Raw genomic sequence first — 27,986 nt, forward strand, 5'->3', positions numbered from 1 at the left:
GTCATTATTTTGAACCAAATAAAACTTGTTAATATAATTTAATTATGAAGTTTTGATATGTTATAATATAGTTCAATTATGAAGTTTTGATTCCGGCCCCCCAAGCTGTAGTGCTTGTGTTCCATTCCGGCCCCCCAAGTTGTAGTGCTTGTGTTCCGCCCCTGCTTCTAACTACCAACTTCATGATCTAGTAAGTGTCATCTTGATTTTTATGGTTGTTTTTAGGATTTCGTTAGTTTTTTATATTTTTCTTGTACAACAAGTAGGTGCAAAATTGCAAAAGTAAAATCATGGCCAATTTTAATGAAAACCTTTTACGCGCATTTTCGTTTTTAATACGAAATGGTTCACTTTAGTGAGAATAGAGAGACGTGTTGTATTACATTCGCAAGCAACACATCAACACCCTTTCTGTCAACCCTTGATTGAAACCCTCAAGAATTTAACAAAACCAAAGTTTGGATTACACCTGTCATTTTAAGTATACTTCAGGGACCGAACTTGTAATTTACCCTTAGGAGACGCCTTTCGTCCAAATAACGGTCTACTTTCTGGAGATACGCCGGAAACCTCCTCTTCTTTTCCTTATCTTCCGATAGATGCGGCCACAACCGATTTCCCTCCCTCTGAATACAATTACGAGTTCAAACCGCCATTTCACTATGCAACTTCTTCTTCTTCTACTCAAAATCCCTCAATTCTGCGGAAAACATCCTCGACCATGGCTGCTCAGTGGCTCTTCTGCAACGCTCTCATTGCCCTCCTCATCCTCTTCATTGCTCCTCATTTATCAAAATCAGGTTAATCAATGTCATACGCACTCACTCACGATTATATCTATGTCCTCCTCATTGCATATAAAATAGCGTAATCCGTTTATATTGAATTTCAATACGGTGATAGGGGAAAAACAAATTGAACACAACAAAATTTTCTAGGCATAGAACTCGAAAGATCTATGTGAAATTCGAATTAGGAACTAGGTTTGGATCTTCTAATGCAGTTACATTGTTCATGGAATGAAAGCACACTCTGGAACAAAATGAAATATAAATTAATCAAAAGCTAATTCAGAGAAGTGAAGCAACAACATGTGATTATCGTTCTCAAACAATGGAAATAATGTATCTATTCAAATTTAACAACACAAAACAGGACAGGGTGAGCACCTCCTTTATAGACGAGTATGCTACTAACAGTATTGGAAGTTTACCCCACAACTCTTAACTAACTAAGCAACTAAACTATTTAGAACAGGCTACTACTATCACAAGTCTAAGAATGGATCATATCTGTTCTACATTGTCTAATTTGCTGTACCATGTGTTGCAGATGATAGCTCAACACAGTCACCAGGTTTTGCTTATAGTTGGATGGATGATGATGATGAATTTTACCCAGGTGATATTGCAACGATTAAGGTTAAAATATTGGGGAATTACAACAGTGAGGAATACAAATACCCTTTTAATCCGAACATCACAGTGAATGGCTCAATGGGGAACAGTAGTTATGTTACTGATGTGCATTCCGATTTTGGCAATGATACGAACAACTGGCGGATTCTTTTTAAGCCAATCATGGTTGGAGTTTTCTACATGGTTATTGATGATGAGCATTTCAGAGTGCATGACAACTCTTTGCATTTCCACGTTTCACCAGGTTTTTGTTTTAAATACACTTCTGGTTTTTATACTTGTATGTTCATACATCCGCTTATTTGGTGTACATTTTGTTGCAGCTGATTCGTATATACCTCCTCATTTTATGTTTCGTTGGCTGAATTCGAAGAGTGAGTTTCAGGCAGGTGATACTGCAACTATTCAGGTTATAGTATCTGAGAATTTCAACACCAAGACATACAAACACCCTTTTAATCCCAACATCACAGTGAGTGACTACGATGGAAAGAATGAGAAGATGGGAAATAGTAGTTACATTACTGGGCTTTTTTCCAATTTGGGCCCTGATATGAACAAATGGGAGTTACATTTTATTCCAATTATGGTTGGGACGTTCCACGTGCTTATCAGTCAAGAAAATCTCAATGTGTCTGACACCTCTATGTCTTTCATTGTTACACCAGGTTTTTGTTTCGAATAAAGTTATGGTTTTTGCTCAATTTCCTTATCCTATGTTGTTATTGATAATGATACAATGTTTTTTTTTTTTTTTTTTTTTTTTTTTAACTAAAGGTAAAATTTATAGACCTGGTGGGATTGTGTCATGGATGGGTGGAGTCAATCATTTTGCATTTGAGGCAAAAGCTGAACTCTTGATAATTCCTAAAGATGCATTTGGGAACAATCTTACATATATAAGTGAAAATTGGAGAATTCACTTTTTTGATTTATCTGCTACAGATGCAAAAGGTGAGAATGCATATTTGTGGAATTTGCAGCAGCCCGGATGGAGTAGATTTGGTGGTTTCGAGGCTTGGTTTATTGCAACCATATCAGGAAATCTCTTACTTCACGTAAAAGATAAAAACCAAGACTTGATTGGATCCCCGTTGACTTTCACGGTTGACCATGGACCACTTGATGTTGGTAACTGTGTGCCAGATTGGACCATTGAATCAAAATCTTTTCAGATCTTTTCCACTATGGAAACATTTATAACTCAACGAGATAAATTTGGGAACCTTGTTCCAGAATTTTATCCATTTGATTTTGATGTTATTGGTATGAAGGAAAATTTGTCTTTGCCTATTGGTGATGTGCAATTTCAGGAAGTGGCTCCAGGTGTTCAATCATTATCTTTCAAATTACTTATAGATGGGGATTTTACACTCATCATTACGGATAAGGATAAGAAACAACAGATCAAGGATATGCCACACGAATATAGGGTCTATGTTGGTGAGTTTTGTTTTTCTTTTATTTTTTGTCATTTTACTGTATTTTGTTAAAATGGTGATGGTTTGAATATGGTAGGCGACTCTTGAATAGGGTATTGTGATGGAATGAAGAGTATTGTTAATGGATCTGGTTTACAAAACTCTGTTGCTGGAGAAGTTTCAAAATTTTCTATCTTCTTAAGGGATATTTATGACTATCCTTCACCATTCAACTTAATTACAATTCGAGTAGAAATCACATTGCCTTTAATCTCGCTTGATGTGGATCCACACATATATCCAGTGGATCCTCACAATGGTATAATTTTCTTTTTCTCTTTCAAAATTTATATTTTTATATATAGATTAACGAAAACATTCAGAGATGTGACAACAGGTGAGAATGAGGAATGGGAAAGATGGAATAGCGACTTTGAGGTTTTTTATACACCTGAAAAGAGTGGGTTGTATGAGATTCGTGTATATTGTGGCAGCGTTCCACTGAATGGAGGAAATCCATTTACAAAGTTTGTAAGTCCAGGTATTGCTGAAAACCTAACAATTGTTTGATTAGGTGTTTGGATTATGATAACTTAATTTGATGCAGGCAAGGTCAATGCATCCGTATCAAGAGTTGTAAAATATGAATCAAGAGTCTCAAACACGGTTTTACATAGTGTAGATGTGCAACTGATGGATTCTTTTTCTAATCCAGTCTTGATAAAAGCATCAGAATTGTCCAAATTGACACTGGATCCTGATGAAATCAACAGATCATTTTTTATGGTTGTAATGTTTGTAGACAACAGGGATGGGACATACACTGGCTTCTACATGCCAATGATTCTTGGAACATACAAGATATGTGCTTCATTTGAAGGAAAGAGTATCCCCCCATGTCCCTTTGAGGTGACTACTTACAAAAGTAAGTTTAATCAGGAATTTTGAATATTTAAATACAAATTTTGAATACGTGTCTGTCCATATGACCTATAACTTTTTTGTTCTTCAGGGGAGGACCTTCCTATAGCCTATGGTCTTGATGTCTCTGTTTGGGAGGATGAATCCATAGTTTTTAATGTTCTAGTAAACGATTACTTTGTTGGTGGAAAGGCAAAAGTTGTTGAATATCAACAGGTATGATTTATAGTTATACTATCTAGTTTTTCATTAAACATCCATCATCATAAATCATAATTGTTTTTAATGTTTGAAAGGAAAAAAAACAAAATATTATTACTGAATGAAATATATTTTATATTGGCAGCCAGGTCATGGTTCACTTTTGCAGCATGGAGATCTGTTTATATACACTCCATTTAAGAGATTTTATGGAAATGATTCATTTCCATACTCAATGTCAGATGCAAATGGCAACAATGCTTCTTCTCATGTAAACATATTTGTCGTCTGTATTCCCCCACAGTTTGTTTCTTTTCCACCTCAATTGCAGGCAGATGAAGATATCTTCAGTCCTAAATTTGGGTAAGGTGTTAGACGTGTATTACAACTTACTAAAATACCCTTTTACCCTTGCATTCCGGAAAACAAATTCACAATATTCATCAATTGTAACGTGAGATGAGTTGGGAGGAAAAAAAAAAGAAGCAAATAGGTAAAAGGCTTGTGTCTTGATACATTAAGCCAGACTTTTTTAGTCATTCTTTCCAGATTATGTTCTTAACCCATTTAGTCAAAAAGAAACAACCTCTAACATTATTTGGTAAAATCTTATACTATATGGTTGTTTCTTTTCACAGTGGCTATTCAGGGTTTGAGATCACATATTCGGATTCAACAGAGAACATCTCTATTATGTTCACTGCACAACATGGATCATTCTCTCTCTCTCCTCTACTGATGCAACTTTGGGATCCCATGTGGAAGGAGATTACAGTCACTAAAATGGAAGGAAGGTCTAAAGAATTGATTATAAGTGGTCGTTTGGAAGCTATCAATTTTGCCATTAAATCACTCAAATACATCGGGTACTCAAAATTCAACCAATTTTTTCACTACTTTCCCTTTACTTTTGAGTTTTAACCTCTTATTTATAAATCAGGGAGGGGAACTTCAGTGGTGAAGATACTCTTAGGGTTACCACCATGAACAAGCATGGGAAGCATGATTGGGATATTCCAGTCATTGTCAACCCAATCAATGATCCTCCATTTATTAATGTCCCTGAGTTCATCATGTTGGAGAATGTGACAGAAGATGAAGGCTTCTTGATCTTTGATAGACAACGAGACAATTTTAACTTCTCTATTGGGGATCCAGATCATCTTCACTTTACAGGTATTGTAAAAACATTTTACTTTCATTTCTCTGTCTTACAGTTTACAAACACTGCACTTTTCATATATTTTTTTTATTAAGACATTGTACTTTGAAAAATCTATGAGGTTATAGCACTTTATTTCCACTTTTTTCTTATTAGGATTGAAAAATCTACTGAATTGGAAGAAATGTATAATTAAAAAAAAAAAAAAAATGAAAGTACATTGCTATTTATTGAAAATGCAGGAAATAAGAGTCACTTCCGCTTGATGTTTTCTGTGGAAGTTAGTTCAGGGTATTTCTCAGCAAACCTTCCAGCTGAGCTTACAAGCACAACTGAATTAAAGTTAAAGAATGGCAACAGCAATCAGTGGCAACCCCTTCTAACATTTATTGAAATCTCAAGACGTTTTTCTCTCAAAGCAAAAGCCATTAGATTCAGGGGAACTATTGAAGATTGCAACACTCTCCTCCAACAAATCCTTTATCATGTGAGTTTTCTATTTTATTTGTTTTAAGAAATTGCAACATACTTTTATTTACTTGTTCACTATACCATCTTACTTTCATTCCTTTATATCACAACACCCTACTTCAAAATAATGCATTTTACTTTAAAAATCCACCCAATTATACCATTGTTCTTTCAACTCTTTTCTTATTATGACATTGTTTTAATCGATAGAATCTAACTGAATATCTGTAAGTACAAATAAAATACAGGGGGATGAGGATGGTGGGGTGCTTACAGTGAGTGTTAATGATATGGGGTGGTATGGATGTTATCCAGAAGATTGTCAAGAGATGATGTCAGCGCCTCTTATTTCTGAGGCCACCATAAACTTGATAAGAAAGATGCCCGTGGATCCGGTCATAGCTCAATGTAAGTTACATCTATGCAATCATGAATCATCTTTTTGCTAGTAATCAAGAAGAGGGAATGGAATTGCGCATTCCGATTCCTTCATCCAATGAGGAGGGGTGTTATGTATCTTATTGAGTTATTTCTGTAAACACTTTTTTATAAGTGATGAAATTCATTCCATTTCCTCAAGCCAACCAAACATGATAACGGAATGTAATGATCTATTCCATTCTGTTGTGATTCCATAGATAATTATTGAACTGATAATTATTTCATTACATCATGTACAGCTCTTATGTCAGCGATTGTGATCGAAGCCATTATACTCACATTATTGGTTGCGTTACTAATATTTTTCACATGTAAATGTGTATTTGTCCTCCTACACAAAAAGATCAAAAATCAACCTCAACCTCAATCTCAAAATTTACATCACATGGTAAATTTTGTAACATTATATATTTTTGTTATCGTCCTATTTATTATTTTTAATAATTTATAATCACTTAGTCCAAACTCATGTGCAGTCAAGTACAAAAGACTCATCTGATACTATAACTGGACAGCCTTCTGGCTTATCTAAACAGTAAGTATATATTTCTTAAATGTGTTCATGTTGTGGGCTTTATTTATTTGTTAAGAAATGACAAACATTATTTAATAAATATTTTATTGGTGACATAACAGGTTGAATGAGGAATCAAAATTGGGCTAAGTGTTGATTCTCACACGTCATTCCCATTTGGAGAAAATTAGTGGAACTCTATCTGTAACCGTATTTTTCCAACTTCTTTTGGTATGTATGTATGTATGTATATAGTCTTTAAATCAGTTAATTGTGGAGATAGTGATTTCAAATCCTTGGTTTGGAAGCATATGTGTAACATCTTACACATAGCTCCTTGTTAACACTTCCGTATATTAAAATATTAAAACGTATCTTTATTTTTTTATGTAATTACTTCTACTTCTATATAAGATCGATGAGGTTCATGTGTGTAATGACATCCCTTATGACATAGGAATTATTCCATGCTTGTAATTCTCTATTCTGAACCCATTAAACTTTGTTTATGTAAGTACTTTGACTAAGTCTTGTTAGTTTTCTCAATATAAATTTATGTCTTGCATCCTAAGATATAGACGAAAAGGTTTCATCATCATCAGGGGTTTCTTTGAATCCTTTTGCTACAAGACATGCTTTATAACTATGTGTGAGCGAACCGGTTCGGTTCCGATTCGTGAATAGTTCTGTTCAAACCGGTTCCGTCATTATTATACTCGAACCTATCTAAACCGGTTACACCGATTCTAACCGGTTCAATCGGTTCTAAACCGGTTCACGGTTATTAAACCGGTTTCAATGTCTAAAATCTCGAACGGGTTCAAACCGGCGGTTCGGTTCTTGAATCGGTTCGGTTCATAGTGGACCGGTTCGGATCCTGAACCGGTTTTTTTGTGCAAGCCTAACTATGTATGTTACCACTCATGCCAATATTCTTCTTAAAGGTCCATTTTCACTCGATAGTCGTCTTATCTTTTGACATTTTAACTAAGTCCTAAACTTTATTATTGCACATGGATTGCATATTGGAATTTATTGTATCGATCTATTTTTTGGAATCTAACTCCGATTGGCTTGTTGGTAGTTAGCCGATTCATCTTGAATAATTGCTATTCCTTTATCATTCCTAACAAGAAATCCATATCTCTCATTTCTTAAACTCTACAAGATCGATGAGGTTCATGTGCTATAGAAGATGCCTCATCAAGCTCTTTTTGTGGCTCGGTTTCAATTAAAAGGTCAACATTTCGTAGTTCATAATTTTTTTCAAGGCAACATGTGCTATATTAGACGTAACAGTTCACATGTCTCACATGTCTCAATTATATTTTCACGTAAAAAATTATTATTTCAATTTTTCTAAGTATACATGATATGATGATACATAATTCAAATCAAACGAGTCTAAGAGATGGCACCAAACAAACAAACATTAAATAAGTAAAGGGGATTACACCAAATGAACATAAGGTGACAGTTCCTAAATGTTGGTTCAACAAACAATCAAATAAACACTTATGCTTGAAATATAAATCACAACCAAAAACCAATTGATAAGACCAAGGTGTTGGTTTTAAATAGATAACCAAAACCCGACACACTTGATGATACTACGGGGATGTATGCCTAGTAGTTGATTTAAAAACTCAGTGCTATACTTGAAAAGTAGAATACAAGAATTAAAGAACACCTAACAAAGGCAAGGTGTATTATAATGAAGTGTGTCATGGTGTTTGTTTAATGAAAAATTGATTAAATACTCATATTTTGCAATATATATTACAACCAAACATGTATTTAGTAAGACCAAGGTGTTGTTTCAAATGGATAACCAAAAACACAAGCTTGGTTATACTATGGGGAAGTATGCCTATGGGTTGGTTTAAATAACCAAGTGCGATACTTGAAAACTAAATTACAAGAATTAAAGTACAATACAATATAAGGATAATTACAATTTTCCCTGGAAAAATAATGTGCTATGACTACAAATGTGAGATTAAAACTCTCCCCTAATATGCACTAACATCCTAATCTAGAGTTTAAAGTTGAGGGGAAGAAAAGTGAAGGAAAAGAAATAGAAGGAAACAAACCCCCTCTATTTCTTTTCCTTCTTTTTTCTCCCGAATCATCTCATCTTTAAGGGGGTAGATTTAAAGGAAACAAAATGCTCACTTTTCTTCCATTTCTTTTCCTTCCTCATGACCACACTTCATTGTCTTTCCTTTCTTTCTCATCCTTAAAAAAACTCAATAACACAACTTTCCTCTCATTTCCTTCCATTTTCATTCCTTAAAAAAACTTGAGAGGAAGGTGTAAAGGACACCAAACAAACAAATATATGACATTATAAAGAAGTGTACATGCTAGTTTAACCAACAATTAAAAATATCTATGCTTGTAATATATTTTACGACTAAAACCTCTTAACGCGGTAGACGCACCCAAAAGGATCATCGACGTAAAAAATAGGTATTTGTAACTTGCGAACCCAATAGTAAAAACCCTTATTCTCGGTTGTTTCTCTAAACTATACAGTTCATATCCTAGTTCTGTCATACTCTTGTGTCGTGAACCCATGTAATCATGTAAAATTGGCTTGATGGTCTGAGGCGATTCGGTAGCCGATGTCACCTTCAGCAGTAAGTGCGGTAAGTTGACTAGAAGTTGTAAGAACTCGTTGTGTTGTTATTCAACATTGGCTTTTAGCGCCACCATTTCCTGCTCTATTTTCTCCAAGAGGTCGATCGTCTTTGTTCGATGTTGATCCAAACTTGCTTCTATTTTAGTAGCTTCACCATGGTATTGTATAAACCAGAACTTTTTTAGTAGTAACAATAAATAGTACCCTGTGTGATGAGTGTCGTCATTGAACATAAAATTGACGAACAATGGTTTATGAATATTAGTGATTGATAGTCTTATAAAAATTTGATATGAACTCGAAACTTGGTTGAATGCAATAGTAACCAAATGATTAAGAAAACAGAAAGTTCCTTAAGATTCGAAATCAAGGGATTCTCCTTACAATTCCAATGCTAAATTTCTCATACCTTTTGTTCAACCTGCCATGAAACCCTTATTTATAGATATCCCTAACTTTGGTAGCAAAAAACTTACCTTACTAAATAAAACTACATTAGGAAAGATAAACATAAAATATGTCGGGCGTGTTCGGCACAAATGTTTTAAGAGCTTCTAGTTTTTAACTTTTAAGAAAAAAGTTAACGGTCAACCTTCCATTGACTTACATGCAGCGTACACCTTGCTCTACGCATGGCGTAGAGCCTTATCCAGAAAACAAGTGAAAACCGGCTACGCTAGGCGTAGCCCAGATTACGCCCCGCATACAGTGTTTGTTGCCAAACTTCATTTAAGCACTTAATACATTAAGACCTTTCACTCAAAGCTCATATCTGGTTCCTAATAGCTTCATAATGGATAAAGTTTCCAACTTTATCCATTTAGATGGTCCAAACAAACAAGATCTAGTCTTCAAGTCTCAAAGGGACCCAAAATGCATCTTTCTTAACTTAATCCATTAAGTCCAAGTCTCCACCTTTAGATCTGAATCAATATGATGTTTAGAAGGATAAAGTTTCCAACTTTATCCATAACAAGGTCACGCAATTTCAAGATCTAAACTTTATGCAGTAAAATGACCAAAAAATAGCAAATATGACAAATAACTAGATCTATGAAACCAATAAGCAAGTTAGAAGGTTTTTACTCACAATGGTCCAGAAATGACGTAACCTTATTGGATCTATAATTGAACCCTTCTACTATACACTTTGCCACCACCTTGCTCTTCAAGATTCAATCTTCCTATGGATAAATAAGCTCATAAACGATATCAATGTTCAAAAACATGTAAGAGGAGGCTAGGGTTTCTTAAGGAATGATCTTAGGTGATGGAGGCTAGTTATGAGAGGGTTTCCCATAAGTTAGAGCTCTTAAATTGGGCTCAAAACCGAAGAATTAGGCTTTTGATTTGTTGCGATTACGCCCAGCATACCATAAATTACGCCATACGTATGCAACGTCCTTTTTGTCAGGTATAAATTAATTAAGCAAAATTCTTAGTGTGGATCCATGGACTCGAGTACGATGGGCGTACATATGGTACGTCAGGCGTACTCTAAGGCTTGCATGAGGCGGGATGTCCCCCATGTATGTTGGGCGTACCCATGTGTACGCGGGGTGTACGTTCGTCTGGGGAAAACCCAAATTTTTAGGGTTTGCACCCTATTTAAACACATTAAGTCCTCCAAATCTTTCATCTTATCAACCTCCATTATCTCTTGAGCTATATCTCAAAACTCTATTCTATTTTCCAAAGAGTTTGACCTTGTGTGTGTGTTTTGTATATGTGTGGTGCTTATTGAAGAAAAATAAGAAGACTTGTGGAGAGGCATTGGACAAGAAGGAGCTTGTAGATCTAGAGGTCATTCACCGTTTCTAGCTTATTAGAGGTATAAAGCTCCTATCTTGATTACTCCATGTGTTAGATTTAGTTTATGGTTTGCTTTTATCATATAATGGTCCTTTGAGTCATCCTTGAGAGTATGTGTCACACCCCGAACCAGACGGCGGAAACGTCCGATGGCTGTCGTGACTTAATGAATACCATAACATTGAATATATATGAAACATAACAACATTCGTCACCATGCATTAATATAGTACAACCGATAAAGTTTACATGGAGTACATTGTTTAAACATTACATTCCCAAAAATAAATTGTTCGATTCATAAATAAGTAACTGCAAGCCATCACTGAGTACATTTTCCTTTGGTTCACTTGTTACCTGAGAATACAAGTATTTTGAAAAACGTCAACATGTGAAATGTTGGTGAGTTCATAAGCGGTATTTGAAAAGCAACGTTTTGTATTATTTTGAAAACCACCAGAAAATCCGATATTTTCTGAAAAGAGTTTTTGAAAACGTTTGTGAAGATCCATAAGTATGCTTGTTTGTTTCTATAGTTAAAAAAATGTTCATCAAACTTGTGTACATTTCGAAACTGTATGTATTGTAAAACCCTAGGAAAACCCGATGTTTTCCTAATTCTTTGAATTCCATGAAGTTGAAAATAAAACCATCGCGGCGTGTGAAGTCATTAAATTCCAGGCGACGTCGGATTTTTTTTTTGCGCGTTATGAATTGCTATAAACACGCGTTACACAAACGTCCAGTTTATAACTATACTAACGATCCCGAAGGCGTCGTCCGTACTAATCACGTTATCCAACCGCCCTGACTTCAGGTAATCCCACATCCGAAGAGAAAGAGGGCACGAAGACCTCGATAACTCCGTAGCCGGTTGGGGATAAAAAAAAATGAGTACGAGGGGCCCTTGACCCGCCTCGCATTAAAATAACCGACTTTACTAGCAGTACCAAAGGACCCTTGGGGACCAATAGTATAAAAGCCATTGAAAGTCCTTTTACGCTGTGTTAGATCATGTAAGACCCAACAACTCGTAAGGTAGAAGTCTTCAGGCCTTAAGATCAGGTCATTGGGCTAGCTAGGCCCAACAAACAAGATTTTACACTTTGGGGCCCAAAGATGGTGCGTCGACGTCTGTGCACTCTCACGTGTGTATTAAATTCCCAAATGTTACTTGTGTGAATCGAGGTATCGTCGCGTTAGTAGTTTCGGGTTTTTATTGGTTCGAGACCGAACCAATTCGTTTAACAACGATTTTTGGTATTGTTGTGTATTGTATTTTGTCGGTAGTCGCGGTGCCAATATTTGATCAAGTTGAGTGTATTGAATTAGCCTTGAAAATTTTCTGTTTTCAGCCCCTCTTTATTTGTAAATTTACTTTTTCAACCCTTTGCATAAATAAATTTTCCGGTTTAGTCCTCAAACTATTTTTCTTGGCATTTTAACATCAAAACTTATTGGAATTGATATTTTTCAGCACATCTTTAGTTAAAAACAGTTTTAGTCCCTGAAAATGCAGTTTTCTCGGTTGTAACCCCTCTTTTTCGCAGTTTTTACAATTTTGGCCCAATTTGGAAAATTTTTGCAACTTTGGTCCTTTTTAAATTTGAAAAGCATTTTAAACCCTAGAAAATGACTTGGAACACTAGTAGTCCACTGTTTTACAGAAAAACGCAGTTTTGGCCCTTCAAAACAGAAAATTTCGCATATTGGGCCAAAAATGCCATTTTTAGCCCATTAAGCTTGAAATTTATGTTTTTAATCCTCCAAAAAAGTATATTTTCAGAAAATACATTATGGAAACTGTTTTGACTCATCTCACCCCTCAGGATTCGAAATATTTCATTTTGGGCCCTTTAACTTTATATTTTTAACATTTTATGTCCAAAAATTGAGTTTTTGGCCCAAAGAAAATGTTACTACGCCATTTAGTTATTTTTCTTGGAACACTTGGTATGTAGAAATATATTTGATGCTAGTATCCTTTAACATAAAATATATCACGATTTTTAGGGGTTTATGGCTAGATCCAACATCATGAACACACAAAAACACCCATATAAGCATAGAAATCATACAAGGCATACAAAACACATATAGATCTACACTTTCACTTGTATTCCCCCCCCCCCCCCACAAAACTCATAAAACAGAAAAATAGGGGGTATGAAGCTCACCTTAGAGTGTGGTTTCGGTTTTTGAAGAAAAGATGGAAGAAAGCTTGGTGATTTTTGGCCTTAGCACCCTTTTCTTGAAGGTCTCGAGTTTGAGATGGTTCTAGGATGCAAGATCACGATTTTTGCATGGATTAGGAAAAGATTTTGATAACACAAAGAACCTAAGTCATAGATCCAAGCATAACCTTACCTTAGATGAAGAGTTTGTGGAAATATCCTCTTGAAAGCCTCCTAATTTTCGAGATTTTTGAGTGGAGAGGAAGGATGTGTTCTTGAGTGTTCTTGAGAGAGTTTGTGAGATATTTGTGTATGTGTGTGTGTGTGTTTCGGCCGAGAGTGAGAGAGAGAAAAGAAGAGAGTGACTTTGATAAGATAGGTGCTTGGAAGTATGAGTTGCATGCATGGAGACCCAACAAATAAAAGTGAGGTGGCAATCCAAAGTCAACTCTTCCTTTTCCTTGGGCTTGGGCCGAGAATGGAGAGGGAAGAAAGGATTTTTGGGCTTTTTGCCCCTAAGCCCAATATTAGAGTTAGTTCGGGTGATCATTGGCCTTATAAAATAAAATTGTGATTTTTATGCTTTAATAAGCTAGATTAGGTTAATCATGGATCAAAGCTTTTAATTCATTTCATTCTAGGCCCAAAATGGCCCAAAATGTTGAAATAAATGATTGTGGGTCCAATTAGAGCCCAATTAGGGTTCTAAGCCCATGATAGTCAAATTGGAAGCTTATTGGTCCATTTGGGTCCAATAAGGAAGTCCTAGTCCAAAATGGACCTAAACAAGAACTTCTAGGGTTTCCAATTGTTTGATGACCATTTGTAGTACTTGTATGATGTATTTGATTGAAGTTTTTGATGTCATAATAATAGGTATCACACATGCTCTTAAGTTTTTGATTCAACATTAACTTGAGTGTATAGATTACATGACACAAAATTTCTAGTTGTGACAGTATGAGCTACTCCAGGAGCTTAGAATGTTAGATTTCATCATTTTTTATAGTGTTAGTGCATAAAAATACCATATTGTTGGATCGTGATAAACCATGCAAAGGTTGGTGTCCAATCTTTGAGGATAAAGTGTTTAAGTTGGTTTTGGAACCTTTTGAGACATGTAAAAGCATAAAGTTTGCAACATTATGGCTTAATACGTTTTAAGGAGCTTAGATCTGAAGTTGGACATTAGGTCTTAGTGAATTAAGACCTTAAAAGCAAAATTTTGCTAACTGGGGCGTATGTCGTGCGTACATGGGTGTACGTTGCACGTATGCACTTAGGGTCCCGGCGTTGCGAAGCTCTTGAGTATGTCGGGCGTACTGATGGTATACTTAGCGTACTCACCAAAGAAGATTTTAGGCTTTTAATTTCGGGTTATTTTGGACTTCGGGATTTGGGCCCTTGTTGGGCCGCAAGCCTTTCTATGATGGGCCTTTTAGACTTGGTCCCATAGTGGGCATAAAATATCTTTTGGGATTTGGGCTGGCTGGGTTTAGGCCTTGGTGTTTTAGGCCCAATAAGGCAAGGATTAAGCAACCCTTTTTACCTTTGAATCCGGGGTTCAGGATTTAGATTCTCGGTTAGGGTTAATGACCTGATTGCTAATTAGGGTTCCTTGATTTGTGATTTAGTGAGGGGACTTTACGATTCTGCGGCCCAAGTGTGATTTGATATCTTCATTCTTCAAGATGAGGTGAGTTTCCTCCATTATACTCATGGGTCAAAGGGTCCAATGTCGGGCCACTAGATTATGTTAGTAGGATGATAGTTGTCTTCGTGACAATTCCATGTTATGTTTATTTATGTTTATGTTTGTTGTCTTCGTGACTCTTGTTGATATGATTGTATGCTTAGATGTAAGGGTGAAATAGACCCGGTATCGGTCGAAAGAGAAGGGTCTGACTTGACCGCATTACATCCACCCTTATTTTCCACATTATGTGATTTTGGGATATGTACTCTGATATTATTCCACTATGATACACTTTGGTTGTTTTGATGTAATTATCGGATGTTTTGGAATGAATTAAAAAAAAAAAAAATTGTCTGAAATTTTTGGGATGTTACAACGTAGTTCATTAAACCCGCGTCTAAAATTCAGGATTTACGCCCTGCGTAACTAAAAGTTACGCTATGCGTAGCAGCTACGCCCTTCTTAGCTTTCCTATGCCTTGCGTAGGACAAACCCCCCTAATTTCCACTTCAACCTCAAACAGTCATATCTTCTTCGTTTAAGCTCCGTTTTTGGCGTTCTTTATATGCACGGAAAGGTATTGAAGAGCCTCATAATCCTATCTAATTACTTTTTACTTAAAACAAACCGAACTAAAATCCTCAATTCATGAAAGAAGTCTGAAACATCACTTTTCCTTTTTTACCCTTTGACCCAAAACACAAAGGAAAAGTTTGGATCACATAACCAATATTATCCACATCCAATAGAGTCTAAATCCCTTGTTCTCAAGCCATAGTAAAAAAACAAGTGTTCAATTATTTCTTATTACACAGATCTACCAATGAAAGTAAAATTTATGCATACAGATTAGAGATTTCCATAGGTGACACATATGAAAATCCTATTTTCATAGGGCAAATAAAAAAAAATCTTATTTTACAGGTGTTAGCTACGAAAATATTTGATGTGCATGAGAAAAAACCTATTTTCATTGGTAGAACTTATAAATAGATAAATAGATAAATTATAATGTAAAACACTATTTTAAATTTTAAAATCTAACCTAATAAATGAAAACCATTTTTACCAAATGTCATGTTCTCATTGAAATTGACACATATCATTTTTTGAGATTTTTTGAATTATTTTTTCCATTTGTTATTTTCTTAAAATATATAAAAAGGAAGAAGAAAAACTTATCGTAAGTTGTAGATTGTTATCGTGTCGAGCCATTTTCGTCCGAGAGAACTTTTCATATTGTTGTCATTTTGAGCCATCCATACCCATTTCGTAGTGCACTAAGGCGTTTTTTTCGCATCCCACTGACTTAGCTCATCGAAGATCTCTCTAGTCAACTTCATGATTTTGTAGATATCACTTTGGCATTATGAGGGTATTCGTAGGATCTTGATAGTTTTTATCTTTTTTCTTGGAAAACATGTATTTTAATTAAATATTTTTGTCTTTTTCTATTTTGAAATACCTAATTAAGTAAACGACGAGTGATTAGATTTGATGATCTGCAAAACTACAAAAAGGAGAACCACATGGCCAAGTTTTTAACAAAATCGAAGCTTGGAATAAATCTGTTATTTTAAGTATATTTCAGGGACCGAACTTGTAAATTACCCTTTGGAGACGCCTTTCGTCCAAATAACGGTCCGCTTTCTGGTGATACGCCGGAAACCTCCTCTTCTTTTCCTTATCTTCCGATAGATGCGGCCACAACCGATTTCCCTCCCTCTGAATACAATTACATGTTCAAACCGCCATTTCACTATGCAGATTCTTCTTATTCTACTGAAAATCCCTCAATTCTGCGGAAAACATCCTCGACCATGGCTGCTCAGTGGCTCTTCTGCAACGCTCTCATTGCCCTCCTCATCTTCTTCATTGCTCCTCATCTATCAAAATCAGGTTAATCTATGTCATACGCACTTACTCAAGAATATATCTATGGTCTCCTCATTGCATATAAAATAGCGTAATCCGTTTATATTTAATTTCAATACGGTGATAGGGAAAAAACAAATTGAACACGACAAATTTTCTAGGCATAGAATTCGAAATATCTATGTGAAATTCGAATTAGGAACTAGGTTCGGATCTTCTAATGCAGTTACATTGTTCATGGAATGAAAGCACACCTGGAACAAAATGAAACACTAATTAATCAAAAGCTAATCCAGAGAATTGAAACAACAACATGTGATTATCGTTCTCATACAATGGAAATAGTGGATCTATTCAAACTCTACAACACAAAACATAACAGGGAGAGCTACCTCTTTTATATAGGAGTATGCTACTAACAATATTGGAAGTTTACCCCACAACTCTTAATTAACTAAGCAACTAAACTACTTAGAACAAGCTAACACTAACACAAGTGTAAGAATGGATCATATTTGTTCTATATTGTCTAATTTGCTGTACATTGTGTTGCAGATGATAGGTCTACACCGTCACCAGGTTTTGCTTATAGTTGGATGGATGATGATGATGAATTTTACCCAGGTGATATTGCAACGATTGAGGTTAAAATATTGGGGAATTACAACAGTGAGGAATACAAATACCCTTTTGATCCGAACATCACAGTGAATGGCTCAATGGGGAACAGTAGTTATGTTACTGATGTGCATTCCGATTTTGGCAATGATACGAACAACTGGCGGATTCTTTTTAAGCCAATCATGGTTGGAGTTTTCTACATGGTTATTGATGATGAACATTTCAGAGTGCATGACAACTCTTTGCATTTCCACGTTTCACCAGGTTTTTGTTTTAAATACACTTCTGGTTTTTATACTTGTATGTTTATACATTCGCTTATTTGGTGTACATTTTGTTACAGCTAAGTCTTATATACCTCCTCATTTCATGTTTCGTTGGCTGAATTCTAAGAGTGAGTTTAAGGCAGGTGATAATGCAACTATTCAGGTTATAGTATCTGAGAATTTGAACACTAAGACATACAAATACCCTTTTAATCCCAACATCACCGTGAGTGACTACAATGGAAAGAATGAGAAGATGGGAAATAGTAGTTACATTACAGGGGTTTCTTACACTTTGGGCCCTGATACGAACAAATGGGAGTTACATTTTATGCCAATTATGGTTGGGATGTTCCACGTGCTTATCACTCAAGAAAATCTCAATGTGTTTGACGCCTCTATGTCTTTCAGTGTTACACCAGGTTTTTGTTTTGAATAAAGTTATGGTTTTTGCTCAATTTTCTTATCCTATGCTGTTATTAATAATGATACAATCGTTTTTTCTTTTTTAAACTAAAGCTTTCATTTATAAACCTGCTGGGACTGTGTCATGGAGAGGTGAAGGCAATCATTTTGTAGCTGGGACAACAGCTAAAATCATGGTACTTCCTAAAGATGCATTTGGGAACAATGCTACACGTAAAAGTGAAGGAAGTAATGTCATTTTTGACATATATGCTACAACTGAAGAAGGTGAGGATGCAACGGTGTTGGATGTGAGTCAAAATGGATGGAATACATTTGGTGGTTTATCCACTAACTTTATTGCAGCCACATCAGGAAATCTCTTACTTCACGTAAAAGATAAAAACCAACACTTGATTGGATCCCCGTTGACTTTCATGGTTGACCCTGGACCACTTGATGTTGGTAACTGTGTGCCACATTGGGGCATTGAATCAAAATCTTTTCAGATCTTTTCCATAATGGAAACATTTATAACTCAACGAGATAAATATGGGAACCTTATTCCAGGGTTTTATCCATTTGATTTTGATGTTATTGAGAAGGGGACAAATTTGTCTTTGCCTATTGGTGATTTGAAATATCAGGAAGTAGTTCCAGGTGTTCAATCATTATCTTTCAAATTACTTCAACATGGGGAGTTTTCACTCATCATTACAGATAAGGATAAGAAGAAACAGATCTTGAATATGCCATACGAATTTAGCATCTACATTGGTGAGTTTTGTTTTTCTTTTATTTGTTGTTGTTTTACTGTATTTTGTTAAAATGGTGATGGTTTGTATATGGTAGGAGAATCTTGAATAGGGTATTGTGATGGAATGAAGAGTATTGTTAATGGATCTGGTTTACATAACTCTGTTGCGGGAGAAGTTTCAAAATTTTCTATCTTCTTAAGAGATGCTTATCAGTATCCATCACCAATTGAGGTACATAGACTTCGAGTAGAAATCACATTGCCTTCACTCTCGCTTCATGTGGATCCACAAATATATCCAATGGATCCTGACAATGGTATAAGTATTTTTTTTATCTGTTTCAAAATTTATATTTTTATATATACATTAATGAAAACATTCAAAGATGTAACAGGTACTCAGTCAACTGGAATGTTCAACTTTGGTGCATTGGAAGTTCCATCTATTTACTTGCATAACAACAAAGTAAGGACTTGTTTATGTTGCTCTCAATGCATTTTACATTCTACATATTAATAAAATAATAATAATGATAATGATGGTTTCTGTTTCTTATATTATAGTCTGATGAGGATTGGAAAACGTGGAATAGCAACTTTGAGGTTGTTTATATACCTGAAAAGAGTGGGGTATATGAGATTCGTATATATTGTGGCAACATTCCACTGAATGAAGGAAAGCCATTCACAAAGTTTGTAAGTGCAGGTATTGCTGAAAACTATCAATTGCAACATTTGTTTGATTAGGTGTTTGGATTATGATAACATAATATACTATGTTCCTTAATTTTGATGCAGGCAAGGTCAATGCATCCGTATCAAGAGTTGTAAAATATAAAGCCAGAGTCTCAAAAGCAGTTTTACATAGTGTAGATCTGCAACTGATGGATTCTTTTTCTAATCCAGTCTTGTTACAAGAATCAGAATTATCCAAATTAACACTGGAGCCTGATTCAATCAACAAACCGTTTTTTATGGTTGTATTGTTTGTAGACAACAGGGATGGAACATACACTGGCTTCTACATGCCAATGAATCTTGGAACTTACAAGATATGTGCTTCATTTGATGGAATGAGTATCTCACCATGTCCCTTTGAGGTGACTACTTATAACAGTAAGTTTAATTAGGAATTTTGAATATTTAAATAGAAATACAATATGTGTCCATATGACGTATAATTTTTTTGTTCTTCAGGGGAGGACTTTCCTATAGCTTATGGTCTTGATGTCTCTGTTTGGGAGGATGAATCCATAGTTTTTAATGCTCTAGTAAATGATTACTTTGTTGGTGGAAAGGCAAAAGTCGTTGAATATGAAAGGGTATATGATATTTACTATTTAGTTTTTAATTAAACATCGATCATCATAATTGTTTTTAATGTTTGAAAAGTTCAAAATACTATTAGTATTCAGCTGCAATATTATTTCTGAATGAAATATATTTTGTATTGGCAGCCAGGTCATGGTTCACTTTTGCAGTATGGAGATCTGTTTATATACACTCCATTTAAGAGATTTTATGGAAATGATTCATTTCCATACTCAATGTCAGATGCAAATGGCAACAATGCTTCTTCTCATGTAAACATATCTGTCCGCTGTATTCCCCCACAGTTTGTTTCTTTTCCAACTCAATTGCAGGCAGATGAAGATACCTTCAGTCCTAAATTTGGGTAAGGTGTTAAACGTATTACAACTTACTAATAAGATAGAGTGTTGTATGTCTGGATGAAGTGTTGTATATATGAAGTCAGACTAGAAAAATGAGAGACCATTCTACCCTTACAATCCGAAAAACAAATTCAAAATATTCATTAATTTGAATGTGAGGGGAGTTGGGAGGAAAAAAGAAGAAAGGAGAAAATAGGTAGTAAGCCAGACTTTTTTAGTCATTCTTTCCAGATTATGTTCTTAACCCATTAAACCCATTTAGTCAAAAAGAAACAACTTCTAACATTATTTGGTAAATTCTTATATTATATGGTTGTTTCTTTTTCGCAGTGGTTATTCAGGCTTTGAGATCACATATTCAGATTCAACAGAGAACATCTCTATTATGTTCACTGCACAACATGGATCCGTCTTTCTCTCTCCTCTACAGATGCAACTTTGGGATCCCATGTGGAAGGAGATTTCAGTCACTAAAAGGGAAGGAACATCTAAAGAATTGATTATAAGAGGTCGTTTGGAAGTTATCAATTTTGCCATTAAATCACTCAAATACATCGGGTACTCGAAATTCAACCAATTTTTTCACTACTTTCCCTTTACTTTGGAGTTTTAACCTCTTAATATTATATGATATTTGTAAATCAGGGAGGGGAACTTCAGTGGTGAAGATACTGTTAAGGTTACCACCATGAACAAGCATGGGAAGTATGATTGGGATATTCCAGTCATTGTCAACCCAAGAAATGATCCTCCGTTTATTAATGTCCCTGAGTTCATCCTGTTGGAGAATGTGACAAAAGATGAAGGATTCTTGATCTTTGATAGACAACGAGACAATTTTAACTTCTCTATTGGGGATCCGGATCATCTTCACTTTACAGGTATATTACAGTTTACAGGAAATAACAATGTACTTTTATTTATTTGGTTATTGTCAAAACATTTTACTTTTATTTCTTTCTGTTACAGTTTACAACAAGTCAACACTGCACTTTTCATTTATTTTTTCTTATTAAGAGATTGTACTTTGAAAAATGTATCAGGTTATAGCACTTTACTTCCACTTTTTTCTTATTAGGACATTATAGTTTGAAAAATCTACTGAATTGGAAGAAATGTATAATTAAAAAAAAAAAAACAAAAAAATTCAAAGTACGTTGCTATTTGTTGAATTGCAGGAAACAAGAGTCACTTCCGTGTGATGTTTTCAGTGGAAGTTAGTTCTGGATATTTCTCAGCAAACCTTCCGGCTGAGCTTACAAGCACAACTGAGTTAAAGTTGAAGAATAGCAACAGCAATCAGTGGCAACCCCTTCTAACATTTATTGAAATCTCAAGACGTTTTTCTCTCAAAGCAAAAGCCATTAGATTCAGGGGAACAATTGAAGATTGCAACACTCTCCTCCAACAAATCCTTTATTATGTGAGTTTCTATTTTATTTTAGTTTTTAAGAAATTGCAACATACTTTTATTTACTTGTTTACTATACCATTCTAATTTCATTCCTTTATATCACAACACCCGACTTCAAAAAAAAATTATTTTTTATTGTATTTTCATTTTTTGTTCTTATTAGGACACTGTTCTTTTAAAAAATTTACCTAATCATAGCAGTGAAGACTCTTTTTGGGTTTGGAATGACTTTGCTATAAATAGGTAGATTTTTCAAAGTATAATGTCCTATCTAGAAAAAAAAGGTTGAAAGTACAATGTCATAATAGGTTAGAATTTAAACATACAATGTCCTAAACCCTAAACCCTAAACCCTTGACTGACTCAATGTCTGTAAGTACAAATAAAATACAGGGTGATGAGGATGGTGGGGTGCTTACAGTGAGTGTTAATGATATGGGGTGGTATGGATGTTATCCAGAAGATTGTCAAGAGATGATGTCAGTGCCTCTTATTTCTGAGGCCTCCATAAACTTGATAAGAAAGATGCCCGTGGATCCTGTCGTAGCTCACTGTAAGTTACTTCTATGCAATCATCTTTATGCTACTTTTTGCTAGTAATCGAAGACGAATGGAATTGAGTATTCCGATTCCTTCGTCCAATGGGGAGGGGTGTTTTTTTTTGTTAACGCTTTGATGAAATGGAATGATATATTATAAGTTACTTTCATCAATATAATCTTCAATAACAATAATATATTTAAAAGTTTCAAAACTTCAATTAAATTGTTTTTTGTTATTTTCTAAAAGTAAGTAAAACTGTTTTTTGATGTAATTTTCTAAAAGTAAGTGAAACATCAATTAAATTAATTCATTACATGATGTACAGCTCTTATATCAGCGATTGTGATCGAATCCACTATACTCTCATCATTGACCGCGATACTAATATTTTACACATCTAAATGTGTATTTGCCCTCCTACACAAAAAGTTCAAAGATCAACCTCAACCTCAATCTCAAAATTTTCAGCTTCATAAGCTGCAAAGCTCCCATGAACACATGGTAAATTTTATAACATCAAATATTTTTGTTATCGTCTTATTTATTATTTTAAATAATTTATAATCACTTCCAAACTCATGTGCAGTCAAGTACAAAAGATTCATCTGAGAATATAACTGGACAGCCTTCCGGCTTATCTAACCCGTAAGTATATATTTCTTAAATGTGTTCATGTTGTGGGCCTTATTTGTTTGTTAAGAAATGACAAACATTATTTAATAAATATTTTATTGGTGACATAACAGGTTGAATGAGGAATCAAAAATTGGGCTAAGTGTTGATTCTCACACATCATTCCCATCTGGTCAAATTAATGGAACTCTATCTGTAAATTCCTCCTCATTAGTTAAAATCCTTCACTAGGTCAGTAACTGTATTTTTCCAAATTCTTTTTGTATGTATGTATAGTCTTTAAATCAGTAAACTGTGGAGATATTGATTTCAGATCCTTGTTTTGGAAGCATATATATATATATATATATATATATATATATATATATATATATATATATATATATATATATATATATATATATGTGTGTAACATCTTACACATAGGAATTATTTCATGCTTGTAGTTCTCTATTTTGAACCCTTTCAAAACTGTCTTTGTAAATACTTTGACTAGGTCCTATTAGTCTTCTAGATCTAAATCTATATATCTTGACTCCTAAGATATATATAAGACCCAAGAATTGTCATTATGCAAGGCCAAGAAGCTTTCTATCAGTAGTATTAGATTATTGTGCTCTAACTAACCTTGTGATCACATGGTTGATCTTCATTCTCAGAAACTCAAACTCTTTGATTTTATAATTAAAATGCATTTTCCAACATAAACATATTAAAGTTACTGAGTTAAACGATTTCCAGACTCACAATGTATAATTATAAAAAATTCTCCAACAAGACAAGTATTGTGTCTAATACAACCAAGAACAATTAAGTATTCAGTCTCACATTCATCATAAGTAGTACATAGCTAGTTTTAAACGAAGTTCACAGAGATTACACTTCGAACCATGTATTTAGTAGAGACCCATGCTATATAGCCTTGAGAATATTCACCTGCTTCCTCATTTGTACGTCTGAATATCACTGAGTATGTTGCCTTCTCATCCATCTGCCTGAAACTAATCTTGCTGGGATTAACACTAACAGATACTCCTTTTGGTGCAACAACTTTAGCAACATATGATGTATAAGCTTCTCCAACATTTGTCACTGTCCTTGTAAACGTTTGAGATGATCCAAGTTTAACAGCAAACGAAGGATAATTCAACTGGCCTTCTGGTATGCTAGATTTCATTGAACATTTAATCGGCCCATGTGCAATGATCCCAACTTCTTCATCACTATACCCAAGCCCACACAAGTAGGGTATGTAATCATCAGGCTGGATATCATAGATCAATCCAGGATCATTGGCTTTTGATGGGTTAACATGACCCGAACCCGTAGCAAATAGGTCAGCTGGTTGGAGTGTTTCATCTACTATTGGTGTACCTTTGAGATTAACAAGATCTGCAGAAGTCATTATAGCTGACTTTATAGCTGCTGGTGTCCAATTAGGATGAGTAGCTTTCAGCAGTGCTGCAACACCGCTGAGATGTGGGCATGACATTGACGTTCCAGACATCATGTTAAATGGAGATTTTGTGTTGGTGCTTCCAGGAAGTGGGGTTGTCCATGCTGCTAGAATGCTGACACCTGGTCCAATAATGTCTGGTTTCAGAATTCCTGGACTCACTGTATTCGGGCCTCTAGAAGAGAATGAAGCCACAGATGGAGCTAAAGGGTCTCCAATTACTGTTCCTTTGAACAGTAAAGCTGCCATTGGTGTAAGTGTTGAGTTGATGTAAGATTTAATCTCCAGTCCAGCTGTGTAACTCACCTGTGTTGCTGGGAGGACATGTGCATCTGCATCTAGGCTGAATCCCTGTGGTTGTTGGTTCATCAATATCATAGCTCCACCACCTGCGTCCTTCACCACTTGTCCTTTCTCTATTCTTGATGTCACACCTCTCTCACACAACACCACTTTTCCCTTCACATCCATACCTTCAAGCGATCCATTGACACATAACTTGGAATCTTGTTTGTCATTAGCACCAGCGTACACGAGTGGTGAAAGTGTAGAAAAAGGGGAGCCTTTTGGTTGAAATAAAGATTCACCATCAAATTCTTTATTGTTTCCTAGTTTAGCTGTGGCTTTGATTTTTCTGTCAGTTGTGCTAGCACCAACTGTTAGAACCCATGGAGCTACATTTGTTGCAGTGCCATTGAACGGACCTGAGTTCCCTGTTGCACAGCTCACAAAGATTCCTTTTTGGATAGCTGCAAATGAAGCTATTGCAATATTGTCTTGAAAAAAAGGCACGTTTTCTTCTCCAATAGAAATTGATATCACATCAACTCCATCAGCTACTGCAGCATCAAGCCCGGCTAATATGTCACTCTCTGGGCAATCTGGACCAAAACAAACTTTATAAACCGCCAGATGAGCATAGGGTGCCACCCCGACAGCTGTCCCTGCAGCACCACCAAGTGCTTCAGCATCCTTCACAAAACCACCAGCAGCTGTGCTTGCAGTATGTGTCCCATGTCCGTCTTCATCTATTGGTGTCTCGACTTTCTTGCTTGTGTTTGAGGCCATGGAAGCGATGTTAAAAGATCTTGCACCTATGAGTTTGTTGTTGCATGTTGAGGCATTGAATTCACACCTTCCTTTCCATTTAGAAGGTGGAGGTGGCATTCCATAGTCACTAAATGAAGCATGATCTGGTAGAATTCCACCATCTAATACGCCAATGATAGTACCTTTCCCAAAGTTTGATTCCTTCCAAAAACCAGACTCCTGATGCAACCCCAAGAATGTTGGTGTATGAGTTGTCTGAAGCTTTAGAATTCTTTCTTGATGAGCTGATACAAACCCATCTTTCTTTCTCATGGCTTCAATATCTGCATCAGTGAGTCTGGCTGAAAAACCACTGACAACATTTTGGTATGAGTAAAGTAATGGTTCCTCTTTCTCTAAGGATGCGAGACGAAAGGGGAGAAATGATCGATGATATGCTTTGTGATCGTGATCTTCACTTTGTGTGGATAGAGAAGCTTCGGGTTTCTTTACATGGACAATGTAAGTTTTCAAGACACTAACACTTGTCTTTTCAGAGTCGCTGCCTTCAGCAATTGCAAGAGATAATGTAAAGAGTAAGATCGAAATTAGGAGTGGGTTGATCATCATTTCTAACAGGTGTTTACAGATCATGGAGAAGTCAAAAGGAGGTTTAGACTTTGCTATGGTTTTGGTAGAACTTGGTTTAGATATATATATAGACCCAAAAAGAGTTTGAGCCATGTGTATTAAGCGCCTAAAAGAGTATATGGTATTGCCACATGTTAAGACATGAATAACCTAATAGTGCAAGAATCTTGAACGGCAGAACATATTATGGTCTTAATTTGTTTGAAAAACTTTCTCTACAACATTTTCCATCTGGTCGTTATCATTTCATTATTTCATTACAAAAAATCATAATAATTTTTTTTGGTCAAGAAATTAATTCCCATATCTTTGTAACTATTGAAAACTATCTTAGACGTTTAAAAAATAGACAACATTTTCTAGAACTATATAGATTTAAGCCGATGTTGCAATGTTGATTTGTGGAGCATGATCTTCCCTTTGACCTCATGGGGGCTGTGGAGACAAGCATTAATGGTTTTTAGGTCCAGTTCACAAGCAGTTTTTTAGCTCAACTTGTCTCTATAAATAGTTATACAAATATAACCCTAAGACACAAAGCGTGTGTGACAACTATTATTTATGAAATCTCTATAGTTCATCTATGGATGTAGCTCGATTGATTTTTTTTTTCTGATTGAGTGAACCATGTTAAATCATTGTTTTCTTTACATTTTTATATCTCGTGTGATTGTGTGTTTTCTATGTTTATTGAAGTCCTTGATATTTACTTTTCATAGGATGATAAGAACATTTTTTTGGGTTTGAGATGTTGTATCTATCATGCTTCCGCTAATGGATGCCCTTTTAAACTGTATTTACCAAAAAAAATTCTTATAAAAATCTCAAACTTCTTATAATTAAATTTATTCAAAGGTATTCAAACTAGTTTTAAATAGAAATGTTTTGTTTAAGACAAAGATAAATAAGCGGCAAAAAGAGCATAACCGTATGGCATGCCAAGGCTTGTTTAACTTTATACCATCGGAATCTTGGAACAAATCAACATATTATATATGTATCATTATGATTTTGTTTATAATATGATTTATTTATTTGTTTTTATAATTGGATTCTTGTGTTTATCATGGTTCAATGATCGGATGATCCTTTCTTCCGTCCTTAATTCAACTATGTCCTGAAACTCATAAATGGTAAGTTATGATCAAAAGCCCTAACAGTTGAATCCCAGCATGTCCTACAAGATAATTAAATAATAATAATAATAATAATAATAATAATAAGCCCATGTCCCGAAGGTTGCATTTTCGAGTTTCGACTTTTCTAAATAAATTTGCGACAGAAAGTCCATCGATATGTCTCTAGTGAAGTTTATATTGTCATTAATGTCGCCCAAAAAACGTGTATCGCGGTGACTTTTCTCTAAGCTAGCGGCTAAATAGTCGTCATTAAGGTCGTATTTGGCGCAGACTAGCATGTAGATATTAAGGTAATTTATGAATTTGTTATGTTCAGTAAAAAAAATAACTTATAAACTAGATTGCAAATGTAAAATAACATAAATGAACATTTAGATATAAGGGCATATTTAGAATATTTTGAAAATACTCATCAAAAATTATCTCAAAGTAGTTTATCAAAAACCTAGTTCATAAGCTAAAATAAGTTATTTTTATGGTTTTACCAAATAGTAAATTACAATAAGCTGTAATAAGCTTTTTGCCAACTAGGTGTCCTAAATTGTTTCAATATATGACAAACTTTGACCAATTTAGGATAGAAATTCCGACATTAATTTAACGATGTGAACTTCATCCATTGGTATTTATGGTTTATATCTAGCGATTG

General features: G+C 35.0%; 3 protein-coding genes across 6 annotated transcripts; 2 read left to right on the forward strand and 1 right to left on the reverse strand.

The window, feature by feature from the left end:
• The first annotated feature begins 577 nt into the window (after positions 1 to 577).
• On the forward strand, positions 578 to 6,942 carry LOC145057238 (protein GAMETE EXPRESSED 2-like). Its single transcript, XM_079005017.1, has 16 exons — positions 578 to 800; positions 1,333 to 1,662; positions 1,742 to 2,086; positions 2,196 to 2,861; positions 2,952 to 3,158; positions 3,237 to 3,380; positions 3,447 to 3,764; positions 3,852 to 3,976; positions 4,107 to 4,324; positions 4,600 to 4,827; positions 4,902 to 5,137; positions 5,366 to 5,610; positions 5,843 to 6,002; positions 6,275 to 6,423; positions 6,512 to 6,570; positions 6,672 to 6,942. The coding sequence occupies exons 1-16, from the start codon at positions 722 to 724 to the stop codon at positions 6,697 to 6,699; spliced, it is 3,537 nt and encodes a 1,178-aa protein (XP_078861143.1). The 5' UTR covers positions 578 to 721; the 3' UTR covers positions 6,700 to 6,942.
• A 9,541-nt stretch (positions 6,943 to 16,483) lies between these two features.
• On the forward strand, positions 16,484 to 26,450 carry LOC145057237 (protein GAMETE EXPRESSED 2-like). Of its 4 annotated transcripts, XM_079005013.1 has the most exons (18): positions 16,488 to 16,774; positions 17,306 to 17,635; positions 17,715 to 18,059; positions 18,157 to 18,819; positions 18,910 to 19,116; positions 19,186 to 19,265; positions 19,364 to 19,505; positions 19,598 to 19,915; positions 19,997 to 20,121; positions 20,257 to 20,474; positions 20,803 to 21,030; positions 21,118 to 21,353; positions 21,651 to 21,895; positions 22,280 to 22,439; positions 22,755 to 22,930; positions 23,016 to 23,074; positions 23,176 to 23,293; positions 24,092 to 26,450. In XM_079005013.1, exons 1-17 carry the CDS (start codon positions 16,615 to 16,617, stop codon positions 23,291 to 23,293), a joined length of 3,810 nt encoding a protein of 1,269 aa, XP_078861139.1. In that variant the 5' UTR covers positions 16,488 to 16,614; the 3' UTR covers positions 24,092 to 26,450. The 4 variants fall into 4 exon arrangements, with proteins under 4 accessions (XP_078861142.1, XP_078861141.1, XP_078861139.1 ...); XM_079005014.1 differs by lacking the exon at positions 24,092 to 26,450 and having other exon boundaries at positions 19,195 to 19,265; positions 23,176 to 23,374; XM_079005015.1 differs by lacking the exons at positions 22,755 to 22,930; positions 23,016 to 23,074; positions 23,176 to 23,293; positions 24,092 to 26,450 and having other exon boundaries at positions 16,485 to 16,774; positions 22,264 to 22,398.
• LOC145057239 (subtilisin-like protease 4) lies at positions 23,769 to 26,407 on the reverse strand. The gene has a single exon (XM_079005018.1). The coding sequence runs from the start codon at positions 26,289 to 26,291 to the stop codon at positions 23,919 to 23,921; it is 2,373 nt and encodes a 790-aa protein (XP_078861144.1). The 5' UTR covers positions 26,292 to 26,407; the 3' UTR covers positions 23,769 to 23,918.
• Positions 26,451 to 27,986: the final 1,536 nt, after the last annotated feature.

The sequence above is a fragment of the Lactuca serriola genome, chromosome 6 (genome assembly GCF_051521515.1).
Source record: "Lactuca serriola cultivar US96UC23 chromosome 6, Lser_US96UC23_V15, whole genome shotgun sequence".
Classification (NCBI taxonomy): domain Eukaryota; kingdom Viridiplantae; phylum Streptophyta; class Magnoliopsida; order Asterales; family Asteraceae; genus Lactuca; species Lactuca serriola.

Excerpts from the sequence above, each read along its gene's own strand:
- LOC145057238 (XM_079005017.1), top strand. The coding sequence starts at position 722 with ATGGCTGCTCAGTGGCTCTTCTGCAACGCTCTCATTGCCCTCCTCATC. Across the intron at positions 3,381-3,446 it reads TACAAAGTTTGTAAGTCCAG|GCAAGGTCAATGCATCCGTA; the intron begins GTATTGCTGAAA and ends AATTTGATGCAG. Across the intron at positions 5,138-5,365 it reads AGATCATCTTCACTTTACAG|GAAATAAGAGTCACTTCCGC; the intron begins GTATTGTAAAAA and ends TTGAAAATGCAG.
- LOC145057237 (XM_079005013.1), top strand. The coding sequence starts at position 16,615 with ATGTTCAAACCGCCATTTCACTATGCAGATTCTTCTTATTCTACTGAA. Across the intron at positions 19,916-19,996 it reads TGAGGTGACTACTTATAACA|GGGAGGACTTTCCTATAGCT; the intron begins GTAAGTTTAATT and ends TTTGTTCTTCAG. Across the intron at positions 22,440-22,754 it reads GGATCCTGTCGTAGCTCACT|CTCTTATATCAGCGATTGTG; the intron begins GTAAGTTACTTC and ends CATGATGTACAG.
- LOC145057239 (XM_079005018.1), bottom strand. The coding sequence starts at position 26,291 with ATGGCTCAAACTCTTTTTGGGTCTATATATATATCTAAACCAAGTTCT.